The sequence below is a fragment of the Genypterus blacodes genome, unplaced genomic scaffold (assembly GCF_046128005.1).
Source record: "Genypterus blacodes isolate CSIRO-AG114 ecotype Tasmania unplaced genomic scaffold, CSIRO-AGI_Gbla_v1 ptg000045l_1, whole genome shotgun sequence".
Lineage (NCBI taxonomy): Eukaryota > Metazoa > Chordata > Actinopteri > Ophidiiformes > Ophidiidae > Genypterus > Genypterus blacodes.
In genome coordinates, this window is record NW_027466858.1 from 791,527 (window position 1) to 812,051 (window position 20,525).

Sequence of the window (20,525 nt, forward strand, 5' to 3'; positions counted from 1 at the left end):
GCGGAGGATAACCGCCACTCAAATATAAGGTGACAATTGGTGTTCATTTTGGATAAACTAACCACTTGCATGCATGCAGTTTTATGCGTCAGTGATCGTAGCCTTGGCATAACTGTGCGACTAGGAAAATCCAGTATTTCTCTAAATTACGTATACTGCATTGGTGGCAGCAATAAGCTTATGTGCCTACGTACTTCCTGCTCCTTAAATGTGAATTGTTACTGTTTTGATAGGCAACCTAGGGGCGCTATTTGTAACACATAGACTATATTTAATTAATGATAAGCGGTATCAATGCTAAAACACTTAGGTATATTTTAGTGGCAGAGACATTTGTTCCTGTACTAAATCATGGTGTGTGTTCTTTACACACAAACATAAGGCTTCATGCAGTAGAGTGGCTACAGTAGAGTATCATGAGATGTTGATGCAATATAACCCTCAAAAGCACTTGAATGTAAGTGTGCAACTTCTATCGTCTTCATTTGGTACTCACTATAAGAAAGACTTCTGGATCAAGGTTTTAAAAAATAGTAACCAAATTAATCTTATAGACTTTTGTACTGAATTTAATATCCATCTTGTTTAAACCCTACTTGGTGGGTTCAGGTGTCATTCCAAAGGGCCGGCATGAGGAAATTTGCAAGAAAATTTCCGATCGGCCCCCTTTTCTTCCCCAGCTTCCTATGTTTTGTGCCATGGCAGCGTGTCGGGGTGTTCTATCGTTTTCAGGGGATTCTGTGGTGGCTCTATGCGCAGACACACCGCCAGCAATTTATGAAAGCTGCCAGCTATCATCAGGTAGCGATCGTTTAGCTTTTTACGAATGAGCGGACCACTTGAACAATGTCTCTGTGTCTTTGTTTGAAGAACATAAACGGCAACATTAGTATTCAATCAGCTGTTTTTTTGCTTTTGTGTGTCAAGTTGTCCCAAATCTGAATGTTTTCTCCATATCAGATTTGGGCCACTATGTCTGATTCACATCATATCTATTGCTATAGAAACCTTTTTTCTTTTGTATCTCACTTTAGTGATCGGTTCAGTCATGCCTCCGCTTAGTGCAGAGCAAATATGTTTCTCTATAGAAGGTGCGTGTGTGTGCGCGTGTGTGTGTGTGTGTGTGTGTGTGTGTGTGTGTGTGTGTGTGTGCTCCGTTGGCTTCTGCTGTAACCAAGCAGATTATGACCACCTTTGACAAAAAACTAATTTGATACTTTGGCAATGTTGTTTGCATATACAGGCAAACTCATACAGTCGTTGCTGGTTGGTCTGTAAGCCTTTTTTTTATTGATAATCCTTTATACGTTGTGATTATTATGCATTTCCTTCTGACACTTTCCAAGTCTCTTTTTGTTGGGAATCTTTCTAATATCCATTTGAGATTTTGTTTATAAAGAAATGTGCCTTCGTGTGGCATTTTATCCACCTGGCCAGCAATATTAACACAACAATACTTTTTAAAGGATATCAGTTTCTTACCCAATCGTACTTTGCTTCACTACGATTGGTCAAGATGGTGAAATTGAGCCGCAATTCCATTTTTCAAATCCAGATTTTCTCCATTGAAGGAGGGCAATGAATGCATGTCTGACACCTGAAGGTAACACGTAGCTAGGGCGGGATGAGTAGCAACTTGGTCTACTCCAGAAATGAATCAGGTAACCAGTGAAGACATTTAAGAAGGAAGAAGTAAATTGGCTGATAGACAAGTTTACTCTCCTGCCTTGTTACGAGTGTTACACTAATAGTACAAACAATTTCAACACATGCATTCAACACTTTCATTAGTTGTCTGTTGTGATATGCATGGACAGAACAAGTAGGATTCTCTCATATTGACTATACATTGTGTATTCACTATATGAGGCTGGGAAAGCCATGAGGCGATGATATACTCTGATTAAGACACAATACATAATCAAGATCTGTGACATGGAGTCGACATAATTCAACACACACACACCACAGGTCAATCACGGCGTAAATGCAGCCTGCATGCTGAGAGGAATGTTCTTTTGTTTGTTTTTTTTGTTTTTTTTCCATGGACCATACAATCCTGAAGGGCTTTATGTTTGCTTGGCCTCACTGTGCTGCTGTGATTCTGCCTTAGTACAGCAAGTGAGAATGTGACGCATCTCAAGACATTCGTGCAGACATAAACCTCACACACATTTTTGTATGGAATTAATAAAAGCAAATGTCGTGTATTTAAGCTACGGTAAGTTTGAAAGGAACAAGGTTTGCCTGAACCTTTATGTGTACGATGTTTTGCTCCATTCCATCGCCTGCTTTTATTGGTGAAACCGCATTTTACCTCCAGTTTTTGTTTCTATTATTTGCCGTATTTGTCATCTTCATTGGGTAAGACGGCCATACTCAGAAACATCTTGTTCATGTGTATCGGTGGATGGATCAAGCTTAGCACAGGCAAAGCCATTTCTTAACAACAAAACAAAAGGGGCAACTAGATCTGTTAATTTACACTTTTTCATTATTAAGTGCAAGGACAAGGATTCCCCCCAACATTCCTGGGATGAAGACCATGCCATTTGTTTTTGAAGCATAGATTTTTTAAGTATGTTACGTTGTTTACATTTGTAAGTTTTCTGTGATTGTTTCTCTCTGTTGCATCTGTTAGAAGCCCCCAGAACACAAACACAAGAATGTCCCAACTCGTAAACTTAGGTTTTAGCTGTTCAACACACTGTATCAGCATTTTCTGGCACTTCTCTTGTGGAAACTCCACACCATTGAGATGGAAAAGTTGTCTAATACATACCCTTTTTTTTTTTGCAACAGACTGTAACAGCTATTGTATCATACTGTGAGTGTGAATGTATTTCTTTATAGAATGTTACTGATAAATAAAAAACATTTAAACCCATTATACATTTTGGTTCCTTATTTGTAATTATTAAAAGTAGATATGTTAGGGACAAAGCAGTGCTTCTCCACTGCTACCACACATGAGCAAGATGTTCCTGTCGTTACCATGGCTGTCTGTACATGCAAGCATTTTCTTTCACAGCAGATGATTGCAAGGATGATGGACAATAAGGATTTGCTGTTTTGTCTATCAAGAAAGGGATTGTCTGCAGCCTGACGGTTATTAGTGCTCTCAGCTCAGAGGTCCAGTGGGCTGGGGTTATGTTTGGTTTGACCCAGTAAAGATCTGGGCCACTTTTGACCTGCAGTCTGAACATAACCAAGGTTAAAGGTGAAAACCTGTGACCTCATAATGTAGCAGTGTAGCATCATGCAGTACAGTTGTTCACAATTTCTAAAACACATTTCTTGATAATACATTTTCTCAAAAGCAAATTCACAAATCACCTGAATATTCTGGCAAAATCGAACAATCGCTTCAAAACCTAAAAATAAACAATTGCTGTACCTGTTCTCTTCTCTGTATGTCGTTATTATGGTGGCCAGAGAATCTGCTCAGAATGGGCTGATCGGGTATCAACATTCAACACACCTGTGCACTGTTTAACCTGTGTTAAACATTTTGCAACACCTGTGCGTCACAGTATGGAATGTGTTTCAGTGAGTGAGAACGCGTTTAGGGTTTTGCAAAAAGAGTGGATGAGATTTGCAAATTGTGTCTAACATCCTGAACATGTTTAAGGGTTTTGCCAAAATACTGATTGATTTTCACAAATGGATTTAGAACCACTGAGCATTTGGTTCAGAGACTGCGGTTTTTGTGTTTTAGCAAATCCTGCAAAACTGCAAAGGTGAGCAGTGTGTCGGCGCGTAATCATACACAGCAGAATGTGTATGAAAAATGTAATTCAATATTTCTACTCTTGGTGGGAGCATTGTCCTTGCAGTGTGTCACTAATATAGTATCATTATTCATTGTGTAGTTGATGTAACAGCATTGATGTGTGTAGTTATATTCACCTCTGTGTGTAAGTTGGCTACACAGCAGAACCCAGATGTCCCCGGTTATTGGAGCAGCTTCTCAGTTCTAAGCTGCTCCTTAGTCACAGTCGCACTTAATTTAATTGTTTCAGATTTAATGTAACACACATAGTACACACATACACACACTCACATATGTACTGTATGTACAAAACTGAGGCCAAAATGTTCACTGAAGTCTATCTAACTTGTTTGTTTGGATTTTACATCAGATCAAATAATCTACACTTAAAAACAGTACAATTATTAAATGATACAATCTTCAATCATTAAACATTGTAGTGATATTGCACATGGCTGTACTGAGTCTTGTTATAAACTGTATACTGTATATATATTTATAGATAGAGAGTTGTTGCTAGGCAGCTCCCGCACACTGAATCTGAGTCTGAATCTGTTGGAACATTTCTTCCTTTCATCGTTTCTATTGTTTCATTCTTCATCAACAGTGCTTTGGCTAAACTGTCATCAGGGCCTGCCAGTTTGGATGGTCTAACACGTGGAGAGGTTTCCATTTTAGTGTTCACAGCATGGGGTTCTGCTTTGCTTTCAAATGTAGGACATCCACTAATAAGGAGCAGTAAAATTGGCTCGTTGCACATGGCACAATCCGTCTTTGATAATATTGGATGCTACCAACCTGCTAATTAGACTAATTTCTAAATCACCACTGCAGATTTCTCGAACATTTGAACAAAATAATTGTTGCTTTTTTGAAAATCCAATTCCAGTATGTCTGAAACCATGAGGTCATGTTTAGTCTCTACATTTCTTTGTCTTTTAACCAAGAGGTCTAAACTGAAATGTATTTGTAAAAATTTGGACATATTTCTTAATTGCCGGATAATATTAGAGCAGTCGATCTGATTTAAAAGAATATGAATTGGGTGGGAGGGTTTTCACCTCATGTGCAGATTCTATCTCGATGATTGTGTCGATTCAAATTGTACGAGCTGTGTTTACACCTGGCTACTTACGCAGGCTGGATCAGATATCACTATGATCCCAATAGCATCTGCAAGCATTTATCATTGTTATAATGTAAGTGTGGGCTAGGATTCTCACCTTTTTGGTATTTAAAAAATCAAATTTGTGTATTGTGTTTTATGAATTCAAAAGTCCCCTGTGTGTTAAGTTACAGTATTTAATTGCAATCCCTTTTAATTGAGGTAATTTTGTGTTCTTGCAGGAACAGATGCGATCGAGACTGACCAGACTAAAGAGGAAGTCGACGTCCCTGTTTCCGTCTCGACCGCCACAGAGGCTCAGCAGCCACAGGTAGCCAAGGGGCACAAAGCAAGCAAAAAGAGTCACGGTGCAGGACTACAGAGCCGCAGACCAGGGGAAGAGTCCGACAGCGACTTTGAGTCTGACCCTCCTTCCCCAAAAAGTAGTGAGGATGAGGAGGCTGAGGAAGATGAGGGCCTGAACAGTGAACACGGAGATTTCAACGATGACACTGAGCCGGAAAATTTAGGACAGAGACCTCTGCTGATGGACTCTGAGGAAGAGGGTGAGGAGGAGAATGACAAACACAGCTCAGATTCTGACTACGACCCAACTAAGGTCAAGGGGCGTTCAAAGAAAGTGACCGCTGGCAAAGGAGATCCTGCAGCCGAGGGTGATGTCGCTATGGCTCTGATTTCCCTTCCTGACTCACCACACGGAGGTGCTAGAGCTCCCCCAGCAGTCGAGTCTGTGGATGTTTTTGGTGCTGTTCCCTTTTTTGGAGGGGCCTCACCTATGGGGACCTCGGAGAGCGCTGACATCTTTTCCGAAGCTCCATTCAGACAAGTCAGCCATGAGCAGCACGTTGTGGAGGAGTTTGATATTTTTATCAAAGCGCCATTCAGCAGGAACCTTTCTAAGCCGGGCAAGAGTGGCGGTGATAATCCAATGAGCCAATCCCCGCCTATTTCCCCTGAGGATATTGACATTTTTGGTTTCTCTCCCTTCCAGCCAGGCCCGACTATGCCACCTCCGACCACTTCTAGAAGTGCAGAAGATATCTGCCAGCCATCTTTTGAGGACTCTGCCAGCCCGCAGCAACAAAGGTTGAAGCAGCGCAGCCTCCAGAAGCTTTCCTCACGTCAGAGAAAAACCAAGCAGGAGGCCTTCGCCGCAAGTAGCAACGGTAAACGCCACCACAGTACGGCAAGTGTAGGCAGGAAGACCAACAAACCCGCTTTTCGCACACCTGAAAAAGTGCGCAGACATAAGAAGGTCGGCCGCAGAGACTCTCAGAGCAGTAACGAGTTCCTTAGCACTTCTGATTCTAAAGAGAATATCAGTGTTGACATAATGAGTGAAGGAAAAGACAAAGGAGCTTCACTTCCTGTGGACGATCCTCTCTTAGACCCGTTTGGAGCCAAACCCTTCCATCCTCAAGATGGTAGCAAGTATGGCCAATATCAAGGTCTGGGTGAGAGCAGGGGTGACATGGGCACGGCCAATGTGAAGTCCAGGACAAGTTCCTTTCATGGTGCGCTCGCTGAAAGCAAAACCATAGATGATTTTGGAGCGGTGCCCTTCACAGAAGTCGACGTCCACGATGGACCCCAGCAGCATCAACCCTCACAGCCGTTGGAGCTCGATCCATTTGGAGCTGCACCCTTTCCTTCAAAGGAGTGACTCCCTAGTCTTCCCGCGACACACACAAACACACACACAGCGACATCTGTATTCCAATGGTCACTGTTGAAATAACCTCTAAACGTTTAGTCTGGGAACATTTTTAGTGAAGCTGTGCCATAATACTTTGTAAGAACATTTGAATACATCGATCGGTTTGAAAAAAAAATTGTAAATCCTGTGGAGAATGGCTGTTTATTCCCGACTGTGTATGAATCTGTTCCGCCTGTAGGCGTTTGCCGAAAAGCCTTTTATGCTGCATAACGCTTTGTAAAAGTGTTGCGACAAGTATGACTCGAAAATGGAAATCCACTCAAGATTGTACTGTGATTCTAAGCTGGCTCTGTGTTGGACCGACCGCTTGACACTTTGCAAAAAAGCTTTTTAATGGCCTGCCTTCTGAGTTACCAACAATGTTTTTAGCACCAAAAAGCCTTACCCGAGCATGGCTCTGCCTTGCTGCACAGTACCTTGGAAATCCTGACACTAGCAGCCAGTGTCACCTTTTGTGTCAGTAGGTTGTTTAGGACTAGTTGTTAACCACTTCGTTTTAAAAGTTCTCTATGCATAACTTCACATTAGTCAACACAGCACAATGTGGCTGTGCTTTGTCTTGCATTCCACTTGGAATGCTAGGATTTATTTTCATTGTACTTCCTTAATAAAAGGAAAAGTTAAAGGTTGTTGGATTTTAAGTTTCTTAAATGTTTTATGCTGTAAACTCAAAACATTCTTTTATGAAATGAAGGAAGAAGTCCGTAGAAGTGCAGAGGCCATATTCCATTACTAGTGTAGGTTTAGCGTTTGATATTTGCCAAGCTCAGACTGCATTTACCATTTTAGCTCTGATGTTCCAGTGACAGACAAACCTTTATGGACTGAGGGAAAAGGCCCTGGGAGCCAAACTGCAGAGTCACAGCCTGATCCAGACTTGGAGCAATCCTAGATGGCCTGTGTTTTCATGTGTGTATGAGATGATTGAAGTTAAATATGAGATCACTCATTTAGGGCCTTACTCAGTGTTGAGATGAGTCGATACCCAAACTGGTTTCCTCATACAGAGGAGCGTCTGCAGATATCCATCCATGTGCATTATATTAACCATGGGCCACCCAGACATGCAGGTGTAAACCAATGCAGCAACTCTGACTGCATGTCACTTTACCATCTTTTGACTAAACCAGTCGCACTCAAATCACCAACTCTGAATACGGCTCCTAATTTGAGCAGAAGTTCCTACAAGTACAATTGGCAAGAGCCAATGAGAGACGAAGCAGAAGCAACTAAACATCTTAACACACTGACTTGACTCGTGTTTCATTTTGTCTATTTATTTCTTACCTGAGATCCTGCGATTGTTAGATGTTTGTCGTTTTCTACCAGGCCAGAGACCTTTCAATGTGTACACCTTTCCTGTGCTCAGTTCTGTAGTGTGCGCACCTCAACATCACACAGGAGATCACAGGAAAGATTGTTGTGTAATTTCTAACTCTGAGTTTAACATCAGAGAATCACAACAGATTTTTATTTATAAATCACTCAAAGGGGAAGTTCAATTGTTGAATAAATTAGGTCAAACTAGTGCACTTTTCAACACTGAAAGTCATACAGTCTATCACACGTCTGCCATAGGCTACTGTGTCTGTCTGCTGTATATCGGGTGGGGAACCACCGGCAGATCGCTCCGCAAATTTGGAAGCGCATTGTCACATTCTTTTAAATTAAAAGTACAGGTTGCTGCGTTTTCCATCCTTTTTAGGCATCATGCTGTTATTGACCTTGTGCTGCAAATTGGCCTCTCTTCACTCATGTGCACAGTGGTGCTACAGTAAAGGAAAGATGAAGTGGCTAAATGTTATTAAGCATTGAAAACTTTCAAAAGAAATCCAGAATGAGATTAACGTTTAAAATCTGTAACAGACATGACATTTAAAAGTCTCCCTGGGATTACCCACTATTAGAAAACAACTCATTTTTCTGTGTGTGTGTACACAAACCAGTTTATTGAACATTTTCCCTCCACATCTTCACTTCATGGCTACTTAAATTACATAAAATAAAATGGATACAGACACACAAGGTTTGATCATCAGTGAGTGATAAAGCAACAGAAATCTTGTTTGATAAATTACTAATCCTCAAAACATGTATGATCTTTCCATGGATGATCTCGCTGGATCCTCCTGTGGCCGGACGCTTGAGAACCCTCTTTCCTCGTCTCATTTCCTTTTCCAGTGAACATGCCTTTGTTACCAGGCCTGAGAGATTGGACCTGCTGGTGCTGAGCCAGGTTCTAAGCCTTCCAATGGCAGAGAATAATGGTGCACACGCATGTTGTAGGCATAGGTCATACAGTAATTGGAGAGTTTTGGCCTTGTAGGACCGGGTTGGAGACCGCTGCTCTAGATCATCAGTTCTTCTGAAGGCTTCTCATGATGACATGTCTGTAATGTTAGGTTAGCTTTTACCCACTTTGACCCCATGCTGCACATCATCTGCCAGCTCGGGTTAGCTGCTTGAGATCTGTCAGTTTTAACGTCAGTGGAGGATGGGGAGTACTTGGTGGGACCAAAAGTGCCAGTGCACGCAAACACACACACACACAGAGGCCAGACTGGAGCCATTTCAACCCCTGACTATTCATACACATATATTTCACTCACTCAGACACAAATCAAAGAAGTCTGGACCTTAGTGACCTCATTGCACGGCCATGATTCCAGTACAGCATAATAAGCAACTAACGCAACAGGGAGCAAATGTGTGGAAATATGTGCGTCCGTTGCTTTAAGAGCTCTCCAGAGACGAGCAGGCAAACGCAGGAACAGTAACTGCGCCCCTGCTCGCCACTTCACTCTCCTGGTATATCAACTTTAGTATTTATGTAATATGACAATAAAGAAACAACACATGGTTTGTTACATCTTTGGCTTTTGTATCTCAACAGGAACTGAGTTGCAAAGATTGACTTTTTTTAGGTCATCTAAAAGGTCATCTAGCTTTTAGGCAGCTGTACGTGGCTCACACCAAAGGAACCTCCTCAGACATAATTCAGTGCTTATCAACAATTGTAGCTTGACACATTTAAAGCCTCTAATGTTCCCTATAATAACTTACCGATCGGTGAAAGAAACACCAAATATTTCTGCTTAATACCTTTTTTAAAAACCCTTTAAATGAACCTACCTGAAAGTAAAGCATATTTATTACAAAGCTTAGTTTGTTCAAGACCCAAAAGCGATCGCTTCCCCTCAGATTGACTTGAAACCTTTGAAAAGGAGTGGACAAGGTCAATATTACAACAATATTTCACATAAATAAGCATAACTTAACAAGAGCCACACGGTTTCATGTCGTACACACAGATTACATCTGTTAAATGAGCAATTGTTACATAACCTCTATAAAACGTGTCCCTCTGCCCTCTCAGCCGCTGTGACACTTGATTTGTTTGATCGATCAGGCAGGCTGTTGTTTCACCTCTGAGCCAGAAGTCTGCGATCTTGACTCTTGGTTCCAGACTTGTCCATCTGTGTTTGTTTCCTCCCAAAGAGAGAGAGAGATTGTCTGTGGAAATCCTACGATGGACTGTTCTCTGTCTCCCTGCTTTCCTCCCAAAGCATGCTGGGATAGGCTGTAGCCATTCACCACCCTGCATGAAGAAGAACCCGTTTAGACAAACACAAAGAAAGGAATGGTTCCATTTTACAACATGCAAGAACCTGTGCTGCCTACAGTGCAGTAAAGGCGTGTTGGGTGTGCCGGTACGCTCGGGTCGTTGTTATGTATGTTGGGGGGCGACGGTGCAGGGCTGGCTGTGTCTGTACGCCATGATGAACCCTGTGGCTTGATGCCACCAGTAGAACATCACCACCAGCAGCACATGCCACACCTGGTGACTGGCACCCAGGTAGTTGAGCTGACCTGGAAGGGAACAAAGGCAGGGATGTGTCATCAAATATCATCAGCAGTGGTGAGTGTGAGACAGATGGTTTCCACTAACAACAGACCTCTAGGTTGTTCTTTTACATCCCCAAACTAACAGTCTGATGAATGAATGACTGAATGAGAGCAAATATGAAAGGAAGGTTAAATATAAAAAAGGGGGCTCACCTGGGAAGTAACGTTCAGGAACCTTTGAAACATAAAAAATAAAAGCTAATGCAGCGATGAAATACATCCCCAGGATCCGAGGAAGAAACGCCTGAAGGGAAAGAAATGTTTAATGAACCCAATGATTGAACACACATCATTAGAGCCCCGTGAACCCACCGCAAGGAACACAGACTTGGCATTTCGCTGGACAAATGCACTGGAATAAGGAACCTTTTTTCAGGACAGCAAAGAATCAGGAGCCATTTTGGTTTATTTACCCTTTTTGCTGACTGCAGACACACAGTTTGTTTAAATTGTGGGTTATGGGACACTTAGTGGTTCCATGTCACCGCTGACTCGCTCACCTGAACCAGCTCAGAGGAGAAACCACCGGTGAGGCAGATCCAGTGGATTGTGGGAATGAGGCCGTATCCGGCCACAGAGCAGAACATGAGCGAGCGCAGCTGCTTCCATTGTTTGCTGAGATAATGTGGGTGGATCTGAGCGAAGAACACCGCCAGGATCATGGCCAGAACCGTCACCAGATACACCTGACGCCAGTACTGCGGGAGAAAAGAGTCGGAAGGTCAAAGGTCAAAGGTCCTGCTGACTGCGAACAAAAACTATTTCCTCTGAAATAAGTTTAAACCGACAAAAGTAATTCTTAATTCCATCTTTCATGGAACGGCCACTTTGCTTTGGATTTTATTTTTTTATGACACACACACACACACACACACACACACACACACACACACACACACACACACACACACACACACACACACACACACACACACACACACACACACACACACACACACACACACACACACACACACACACACACACACACACACACACACACTTTTGGATTGATCCCTTAATCGCCGCTGCTGATTCAGTATGTGACTAAAATCCTACAGTTTGAGACAAAAGAGAGAAAGACAAAGACCCTAACTCACACACAACTTAATCACCTTCAATCTTAAAATAATCCTTTAGTTTCATTATTCTTCTTTTAGCGGTCATTTTAGAAGAAGGAGTCTTATTTATTCAAAATGGGAAAGAAAGGTGTGAATCTTTTCTGAATGTACAGCATTTGTGTTTAAAAGCAGAAGCAGTGGGGTGTGTGTGCATGTGTGTGTGTGTGTGTGTGCATGTGTGTTGCTGGATGTGAGGATTCTGTTAAATGTGTGTGGGCACAGCCTGGACCGCCTCATCTCCCATCTCTCTCTCTCTCTGGCCATTTGTGTGGATGTCGGCCTCTGGCCAGTCACACATCCTCACGCAACCGAGCAGTCCTGTTGAATTTCACTCTGAATAAATTTGCACCGGCAACAAGGTTCCACTTGGTATTAGTCAAATTTCTTACAGCTCTTTCTCTCTCTCTCTCCCTCTCCCTCCTCATATTCATCACAGATACTATTTTCCAGATTTTCTTATTTTTCAAAAACTCGGACAAGACTTTTTTTCTTACCGGCTAAATATAAATCTGTTTGCTGAGGGAGTTTGGCTAGCCGTAGGAAGTAGCCACCCAGAAACAGAGCCCTAGACTTTTGGCAGGAGCGAGGAAGGCCCCCCCCCCCCCCCGCCCCCCCATCCCAGAGACGGCTCTCAGACTTGCGAACGTCATATGGTGGGGAACAGGAGTGACGGACCACACTGTGAACGCGGCCATCTGGTTTAGGCTGGAGCAGATTTCAGCTGCGTTCTGGGGGCAAAATAACCCCGACGCTTCCAATATGCAAGAGGGAGGGAGGGGGGGGGGGGGGGGGTGGGGGAACTTCAACAGTTAGCGCAGGAGCAGAGAAGGAAAACTGGCAGAAAAGGGGGACGAGAAACACGGGTGGGTGGCTGGAAAAGAAGGAACTTGAAACTAGCTCGCATTATCAAAAGGCTATTTTCCAAATCATTAGCGCGGCTAAGGTGTGATATTGTTTATTCACTGGCAGCGGCGGCGGCGGCTCGATCAGGAGATTGAGACTGTGAGCTACGGTTCACTTTATTCAATTACCGCTCGGCATAGGTCGCAAATGTTCTTCTCAGCGCTCTCTGGGGAGCCTGGTGAGGGGGAGATGCTACTGTGCTTTATACAACAACACACACACACGGAACTGTGTTTACATTTATACTACAGATATGATGAACGCCGTAGTAACGAGCACTTCAGTCTTTAGATCAACAACATGAACAGGCCGTTACTTAGGTTCCCAGTGGCACAGTCCATGGGGGACTCTGCTTGGGAACTGGAGGGTGGCAGGTTCGAGTCCCCCTCTGGACCAAAAAGTGTGGATTTGGCAGCTGGAGGCCAAAGAGTTGCCAGTTTGCCTCGGTTTGAGCAAGGCACCGAACCCCAACCTGCTCCAATAAAGGTGTTCGGTCTTTCCCGGGTCTCCTAAATATGTTTCATGAATTAGATGTTGATTGTTCCTCTTTATAAAAATACACACACACACACACACACACACACACACACACACACACACACACACACACACACACACACACACAGTTGAAGTTAAAGACCTTTGTTTTGTCGTGCAGCTCCTTATTCACTCACGTTGTTGCAGTAGAAAGTGTAGAAGACTCCGGGGACGTAGCAGCCCAGGATGCCGATGGAGACGCCGGCGTAGTCCAGCGCCATCCAGCGGCGACTGGTCTTCTCTGAGCGGTGACAGCAGAACAGGTGGTAGCCCACTGAACACAGCATGCACAGCTGAGGGTCCAATTCACATTCAGACCAGAAGGGAAGACGGAAAGAAATGTGTCAAAATTGGAAAACAGACTGAGAGGAAGTTTGGTTTGGTTTGGAGAGTTTTTGCTTTATAATGATTGTGTCTCTTTGGGTGATGGAAACTGTCAACACATGACTCTGTCCTCTGTACCTGAAAGCAGAAGAGCCCGATGGAGTAGATGACGTAATCTTCTCTGGAGGCGCCAATCACTGGGAGAGCCGAGATCATGTTGTACAGGCCCAGAAAGAAAAAGAGCAGAAAGCCCAGCAGATGGCTCCAGATATTCACCGTTTCATTGGACAGGATGAAGAGGCTGAGGGGAATGAAGGACACACACAAACAAAACACGCAAGGTAAAGGCAAAACCAACACAAATATGAAACATTCTGTGTACTTTGAGACTAAAACACAGCCCGAATGATCTCCTGTTGCCACTCACCTTTTGATGCACAGTCTGGAGGGCAGGTAGGCCCTGTATCCATCTGTGATGTATGGGTTCTCTCTCAAAAACACAGGGATCTGTTCATAGGTGTACAGTCGAATCCCCCGGGGCACCAACACGGGCCAGTACTGATATCCTCCCAGCTCTATGTAATGGGTAGTTTGGGGACTCTTCTGGAGTTTCTGAGGCATGGTGTCAACAGTGAGGTGGATGTGCTTTAGGAGTGTGATCTGAAGATGAAAAGAAGAACAAATCAGGTAAGAAGATCAATCTAATTCACAAGTAAGATGCTACAATGTTACATTTTGGTCAATCGAGACTCCTGCTGCTCTCTAAACTGTGGTTGAGTTTTGTTTTGTAATTTGCATACAGCTCTATTTAAGTTTTGTCAATGGTATATTCCACACAATGCATTTCTGTTTGATTCAACGTGTGCTGTTGGTAGTAATAGTGAGGTGACAGTGTTATTAATTGAGTTTGAGTTGTTTTAAATGGTTGAGAAGCAAGGACTTGAACGCATCATTTTGAGTTGACACTTGTTAGCCACAGGTTAGCATCGATCCGTCCTCTTTCCGTAAACATTAGACCAAACTCCACTCCCAAGTTAATAATTTAGCAACAAGCTGCCCACACACGCTTCCACGTCAGATTCCTCCAGCTAAATTAAGTTGTTGGGAACAAAATCAGATTTCCCAGACGGGTTTTTAATGCGAGCTTCTTCTTTCTTTTGCCTGCGCCGAGCTACAAACAGCGTAATTAGCTTCTGTCAGAGCCACAAGTCCAACTACACACACTCACCTTCTACCGTGGAGTATGTTTGGTTTCTGCCATTTAGACTCTCAGCGACTACACATGGGAATAAATATCTTTTAAACGTGAATTTCCAAAACAAAATCAAGTTGTTAAGTTAAAGCCTATGACAGGTTCCAAATCACCACAGACGTCATCAGTGAAGGACCTGTGATGTGCCCGAAGAGTGCCTGACCAAAAGTAACTAGTGGGACTCTGAATTCATGGGACATGTTTCTGTGGGAAAAAAGGAGAAAATATATCTATATCAATCCAACTATGTCAATAGAAGAAGAGGAAGAGGAAGAGCAACAACAACAACCTTTTTTTCATCCCAGTAACTGAGAAATTTCTCTTCCAAACACATGATATTTTTACATTTCAAAGTTACATGCAATGTTTCACAGTTTATACATACATGCCGTTTTACATTTTACATTTACATTGCTTCACAATGAAAGTCTTGCGCTTGTTTGTGTTTCTATTTGGCATCAAAATGTAAAGGTCAGATTCCGATGACATTGTAACAGGATGAATTTTATTTTTTTATCACCCCACTTTTTCAACATGGTGAGCTAGGGCCTTTTCAATTGACTAAGACTTGAAAATGTGTTCTCTGACTCTAACTTTGACTCTGACTTTGACTCTGACAAAGGTAAACAACATGAACCTCAAGCAGTATGCAAGGATTTTCAAAAGAAATCATCATGGTCACCTCTTTGCTTGCCAGACGACGCCTGCTCCTACATTGGAAATCCCTCACCCCTCCCTCTATTTCGCAATGGCTTAAGGATACAATGTACTTTCTTAGACTCGAGAAATTCAAATACACTATGAGGAACCACACTGATAAATTCTATCAGAGATGGCGACCTTTCCTCTCCTATTTCACAGATCTACAGGCTATGCCAGACCAGTGACTGAATACCAGAACACAGATCAGTTCCTTTTTATTTTATTTTATCATCTTATTTTGCATTTCAGGCAGTCCAGGATGGGGTTGTGTGAATGCGGGGTTGTGTGACTGTGGGGTTGGGTGGGGTTTCGGGGTGGGTTGTCCTCTCTCTGCTTCTTTTCTTCCCTGTTTGTTTCTCCCCTATCTCATTGCTGTTTGACATCATCCTGTAAGTTCTGTATGTACCTTATGACATCATTGCAAATCCAGTCCACTTGTACTCTACCTCAGGGTCTATGTATAAAGTTCAACAACAATAGTAGTGATAACACAACCTTCCTCCCTTCTCTCTCTCTCTCTCTCTCTCTCTCTCTCTCTCTCTCTCTCTCTCTCTCTCTCTCTCTCTCTCTCCCTCTCTCTCTCTCTCTCTCTCTCTCTCCTCTTCCCCCTCTTTCTATATATATAAAAAAAAAAAATGATACTACGCCTGTATGCACAATGTCATGTTCAATGTCTGCTTCAATGAAAACAAATTATAAAAATAATAATCTCTTTTGTGAGCTGTTAATGAGTAAGTAAGAGATTAGGGAGTAGATTTAGATGAGAACACACTTTTACACTGGCCAACCATCAGCTTCTTCTGCTCTAGTCAAAGTAGAGTCTAGACACAAAATAAAGGATTAACTCGACACCAGAGTGACTAAATGTGGCACGGCAAAAACTTGATAGCAGAAAATGATCAGCTAATGTACAACAGATTTGAAATGTGTGTGTGTGTCTGTGTGTGTGTGTGTGCAGCTCACAGTATGTCCACAAAAGAGTCACTAATTGTCAGCATCAGGAAGAGTTTGGGTAAAGCTCAGTTTTCTGTTCTGACGCCAACTTTCTGTGTTCAAAGCAAAATATTCAAAAGTTTGTCGTCGTCATGATTCTGTGTTTTTCCTTGTGTTTCTCTCTCTCCTCCTTGCTTGTCAGTGTGTGTGGGTGTGTCTCTGAGTCCTCACAATGAACCCAGTCCTGTGACAGTCATGCCTTGGCACAAAGGAACAAATGAGCAGACACATGCACCACTTATGTGCTCCTGTGCGTACAAACACCCAAAGAACATTGCGTCAAATAACACCAATATCCCTTTTGGCCTATAAAGACAGTTCAAGGTTGGATTTATAAATCTTAGGGTCCGTGGAGCGAATGACCTTGCTATGTGACACAGTGATGTCATAGGCAATATGTAAGGCGCATTCCCGACTCAGCTAAAAAAAAAGAGAGGAGGGGACGGCCTCCTATGTGCCGGCTCAAAAAAGGATTTGATGACCAGAATGCAGTTTTTGTGAAAGAAAAGCAAGACCAATGCCTGTTTACAGACATAAGGACACCTTCTCCTCTTTCTCCTCCTTCGTCTCCTTCCTCTCCTCTCCTGTCCCGTCACCTTCATCCTGACTCACTGTGATTCACTGTGACAATCTGTCCTGGGTCCTTTTTTTCAAAAGCTGTCTTTGATTTCTGTATGTTCATTTTTCTGTCAGACCCTAATGCTGAGGAATGTGCCCAGCTGTAATTGTGTGCTTTGGCGGCGTGTAATGGAACATGAAATGAAAGTGCTCCTACTTACTGTGAATGTTCCTCACCATGAAAAAACAGGAGGTGATTTGTGTAAATGTTATTTTATCAGTGTCACAATATCCCACTTTTGATGATTGTGGTTAAAGTGAGATACTAACTCCACCGTGTCACGGCTGACTTCTTTCATAAGCTCTAACTACGGAGGCATTCTAATATGAAACGCACGATAAAACGCCACTGTGCTACATCCTTATTGAGACTGTCTATGATGTCTTGGCAAGTCTCTCCTTTCCAAACAAATCCCTGTTAGACTTGCTTTAAGAGAGTCAGACGGGGCCCCAAGGCTACCAATGTCCTCTGGGATTGTCAGGGTCATCAATGAAACACAAGCCTACACTGCAGTGATTCTCCCTGACTGTTGCACCACATTTAATGGCACATTATGTTATGGTAAATACATTAGATGTTGCGCTACGTCTCGCTGAACTATACGTGTTAAATTGGCTACATGTTTTTGCGCGGAGAAGAAATTAACAATGCATGACATGTTTTGGACTGGATTTTTTTTTCCTTTCCCCCCCTCAGGCATCTCTCTCTCCACCAAGCACTGCCTCTTCATCCTCTTCTTCTACTATTCCTCTCTCCCACCTGCCTCATTTAGAGAAACCATTGATACAATTTACTCTGAATTTTGCTTTAAAAAAAGTAGCACTCAAAGCTCACAGGCATCAGAAGCTTCGACGCAAGGGTCCGCCAAATGTTAGTCCGTCTGCCGTGCCAACCGCTAGCCAGGCCCTCTGCGGTGCTAATACAGCCTTGCAGTGGCCGGCTGATCTCATTGGCTTTATTTATAGTCTGCACTCGGCACCCCAAGACATCTGCTAGAGATGAGCCTCTGTCCTCTGTGTCCACACAGCTCTACGCACAGGGAGCTTATCAACATTTTTTTTCAAAGGAAGTGTTTGCAAGGACATCAGTCAGAGATGAGAAGTGATGCGGGCACAGAAGCCTCCTCTAATAGGATCCATGTCCTCTCAAATCGCTTTCTCAACAGCTCTGAATAACAAGACCACAAGACAGAGGGAGGCTTCACACTTTGTTGTGTCTCGTGTGTTAGCCGATGTTTACTTGATCTGAGAGCTGTTGTTTGTTTGCTGTCTTCAGTCTGGGTTGTTACTTGCTGCTATTTTGGGAAACTGACACTTGGATTCAGCCGATGCAGCTTCGAAGTCATCTGATGTAGCCTTTCCCCTCCTCGTCCTCTCCCCTCGTCTCTTCTCCTCTTGTCTCCTCACCTCTCCTTTACTTTCCCTTTTTCATATCAACAGCCTTGGACCTTGATAGACCTGAGTGTGTGTGTGTGCTTGTGTGTGCAAGAGAATGAGCACAAGGGAGAGCGCACGTGTGTGTGTAAAAGAAAAAGGAAAGTCAATGTTTCTATTGAAAAGAGGTTGAATATTACAGAGATCGTCACTTGGCAGCTGTGAGCGTGGTGAGTAGATAAAAGAGCTTTCATGCTCTATGAAGAAGAAGAAAGGTTAACATGCCTCATGTCTGACACTCAGTGTAATAGCTGTGTGTGTGCTGAAGGACCTTCAGGGGTTTCTTCGGGTTGCAACTTAATTGGACTTTAACCTACTTCCTCCGGCTTTAAATGTTCATTTCTGTATATTTCTCTCCTGAAGAAGAGGAAGGAAGGAGGGAGGGTCAGGGTAGGACGGGGATGAAGGGGAGGGGTGGGGAGGGGGAATATCAGGGGCAGGATGTTCAATTTAATAGGAACAAGACACTGATAGGAAAATGTCCGTACCATCCCACCCCGAATCTACGTATATGATGTACAGTATGTTATTATTTTATTATTATGTTTTCCATCCTTCTATTGCGACATACCTTGTTACCTGTTGGCCATAACTCACTCCCCACCCTGTGCCTTTGTGTCAAGGAAAACTCAACCTGCACTCAACAAAGTCAAAAGGGTTTTCATTGTGCAGCTATCAAGTCAAACTGTAAAAGATTAATGAGAAAATACTGGGATCATTTTGAAGTCACTTATTTATCACTAATCCGGTGAAGACATAATTAATTTGGATCTTACTTATGAATATGAGAGATAACACTTCCATCAAAAGTTCGGAGTGTGGGCTATAAACATCGGGAGTTGAGCCCCGGCAGCCTCTTCACTGTCATCCATCAGTCTCATCGACATTAACTGCTGTGTAAATCTAACTTGGAAATGAAGTCAAGCTGACGCCTCACTTGAGATTAAGAGAGAAACTTATTTAACTAAACAGACCATCCACTCATTAAATCCACTGCTGCCACTCCACCTCATCCATTTAGTGTCAGAGAGTTTTCTGAACTTTAAATCTTTCATTATTGTGATTGAGGTTTGACTTGAGATACAGGGGGCAAGCGTTATTAATCACATACTATTTCTCAGCGGTGAAGTAGGTTGCAGTTTGCCTATTGTCCTATGGATGTCACTCTGTACCTGTCGCTGATAACAACAGGGGAACAGGAGACGAGGCCTGAGTTCCTGTGGGTAAAACATTGCTGAACTGATGAACTGAATATGAAACAAGTCACATTTTGAACCAAGAAAGAGCAGTAATGAAATCAACATAATGTGTATTAATTCTATAGCTAAAACAAGCTTGTGTATATTGGTTGCTTCAGTTTGTTCGTCACCTTAGATAAACGTAAAATATCTATTCACAGACAAATGTACCATCGTAGAATCTATTATCTATTTAGAATACAAATATCATAACCATGAATTTGGAATTCTGTGTCTGCTTTGCTTTGTGTTGTGTGTGTGCATGAGTATCATCCCTCACCACTGAGCAGTAACATTTCATTTTGTAGCACAGATGTTCATAATTAGTGCATTAATATGTGTCAACTCTAATTTTCATATGATTTTATTTTTCACATCCCTTTTTTGTTGATTTGATTACAATTGGATTTATTATCACTGTGCTTTTAGCGCTTGGAAAATAAACACCACAAAAGGAACGGAAGTATAAATGTCATCTTATGAACAGGCATCTGCATAAATAGCATGATGAGTCAAATAAATCACCGGCTAAATCCATTCATTTTTATTATCGGCATTAGTGTGTGATTGAACAAAAGGCTCACAGCGAAAGAGCACTGAATCACACACACACACACAGGACAAGGGGGGAAATTAAAGCATCACTTCTCTGTATGGACAGCAGATGGCGATGTTGTATCTCTGTGTCACTCATCCGCCGTGACGACAACTACCTTCAGTTTAAGTATGTGAAAAGTGGTGCACCTTCCTGCAGCGGGCCAGTGACAGGTAGCACACCATTTGGGGCCTGTTGCAACTGGTATGATTTATTAAAAGTCACCCCATTAGAGAAGGGAAAAGGAGGGGGCAGCGAGGTATTTGGCACAGATTCCTTTTGTTTCC

The 20,525-nt window shown here is 42.8% G+C and overlaps 2 protein-coding genes across 3 annotated transcripts in view; one reads left to right on the plus strand and one right to left on the minus strand.

The window, feature by feature from the left end:
* bmp2k (BMP2 inducible kinase) overlaps positions 1-9,121 on the plus strand; it is a 29,982-nt gene extending 20,861 nt beyond the window's left edge. For both annotated transcript variants that reach the window (XM_076149500.1, XM_076149501.1), the window contains exon 16: positions 5,120-9,121. In XM_076149500.1, the coding sequence (XP_076005615.1) occupies positions 5,120-6,561 (1,442 nt within the window). In that variant the 3' untranslated portion in view covers positions 6,562-9,121. The remainder of the gene's footprint in view (positions 1-5,119) is intronic.
* Positions 9,122-9,214: 93 nt separating this feature from the next.
* On the minus strand, positions 9,215-15,207 carry paqr3a (progestin and adipoQ receptor family member IIIa). The gene is made up of 8 exons (XM_076149502.1): positions 14,635-15,207; positions 13,834-14,066; positions 13,545-13,707; positions 13,220-13,375; positions 11,022-11,219; positions 10,675-10,765; positions 10,297-10,485; positions 9,215-10,213 (listed from the first exon to the last, which is right to left on the minus strand). Exons 2-7 carry the CDS (start codon positions 14,025-14,027, stop codon positions 10,343-10,345), a joined length of 945 nt encoding a protein of 314 aa, XP_076005617.1. The 5' UTR covers positions 14,028-14,066; positions 14,635-15,207; the 3' UTR covers positions 9,215-10,213; positions 10,297-10,342.
* Positions 15,208-20,525: the final 5,318 nt, after the last annotated feature.

What these genes read in the sequence shown, in the direction of transcription:
- paqr3a (XM_076149502.1), bottom strand. Translation starts at nt 14,027, where the DNA reads ATGCCTCAGAAACTCCAGAAGAGTCCCCAAACTACCCATTACATAGAG. An exon ending in TCTCCTCTGAGCTGGTTCAG is followed by an intron (nt 10,766 to 11,021) that starts GTGAGCGAGTCA and finishes CTTTCCCTTCAG; the next exon opens with GCGTTTCTTCCTCGGATCCT. An exon ending in TCCTGAACGTTACTTCCCAG is followed by an intron (nt 10,486 to 10,674) that starts GTGAGCCCCCTT and finishes GTTCCCTTCCAG; the next exon opens with GTCAGCTCAACTACCTGGGT.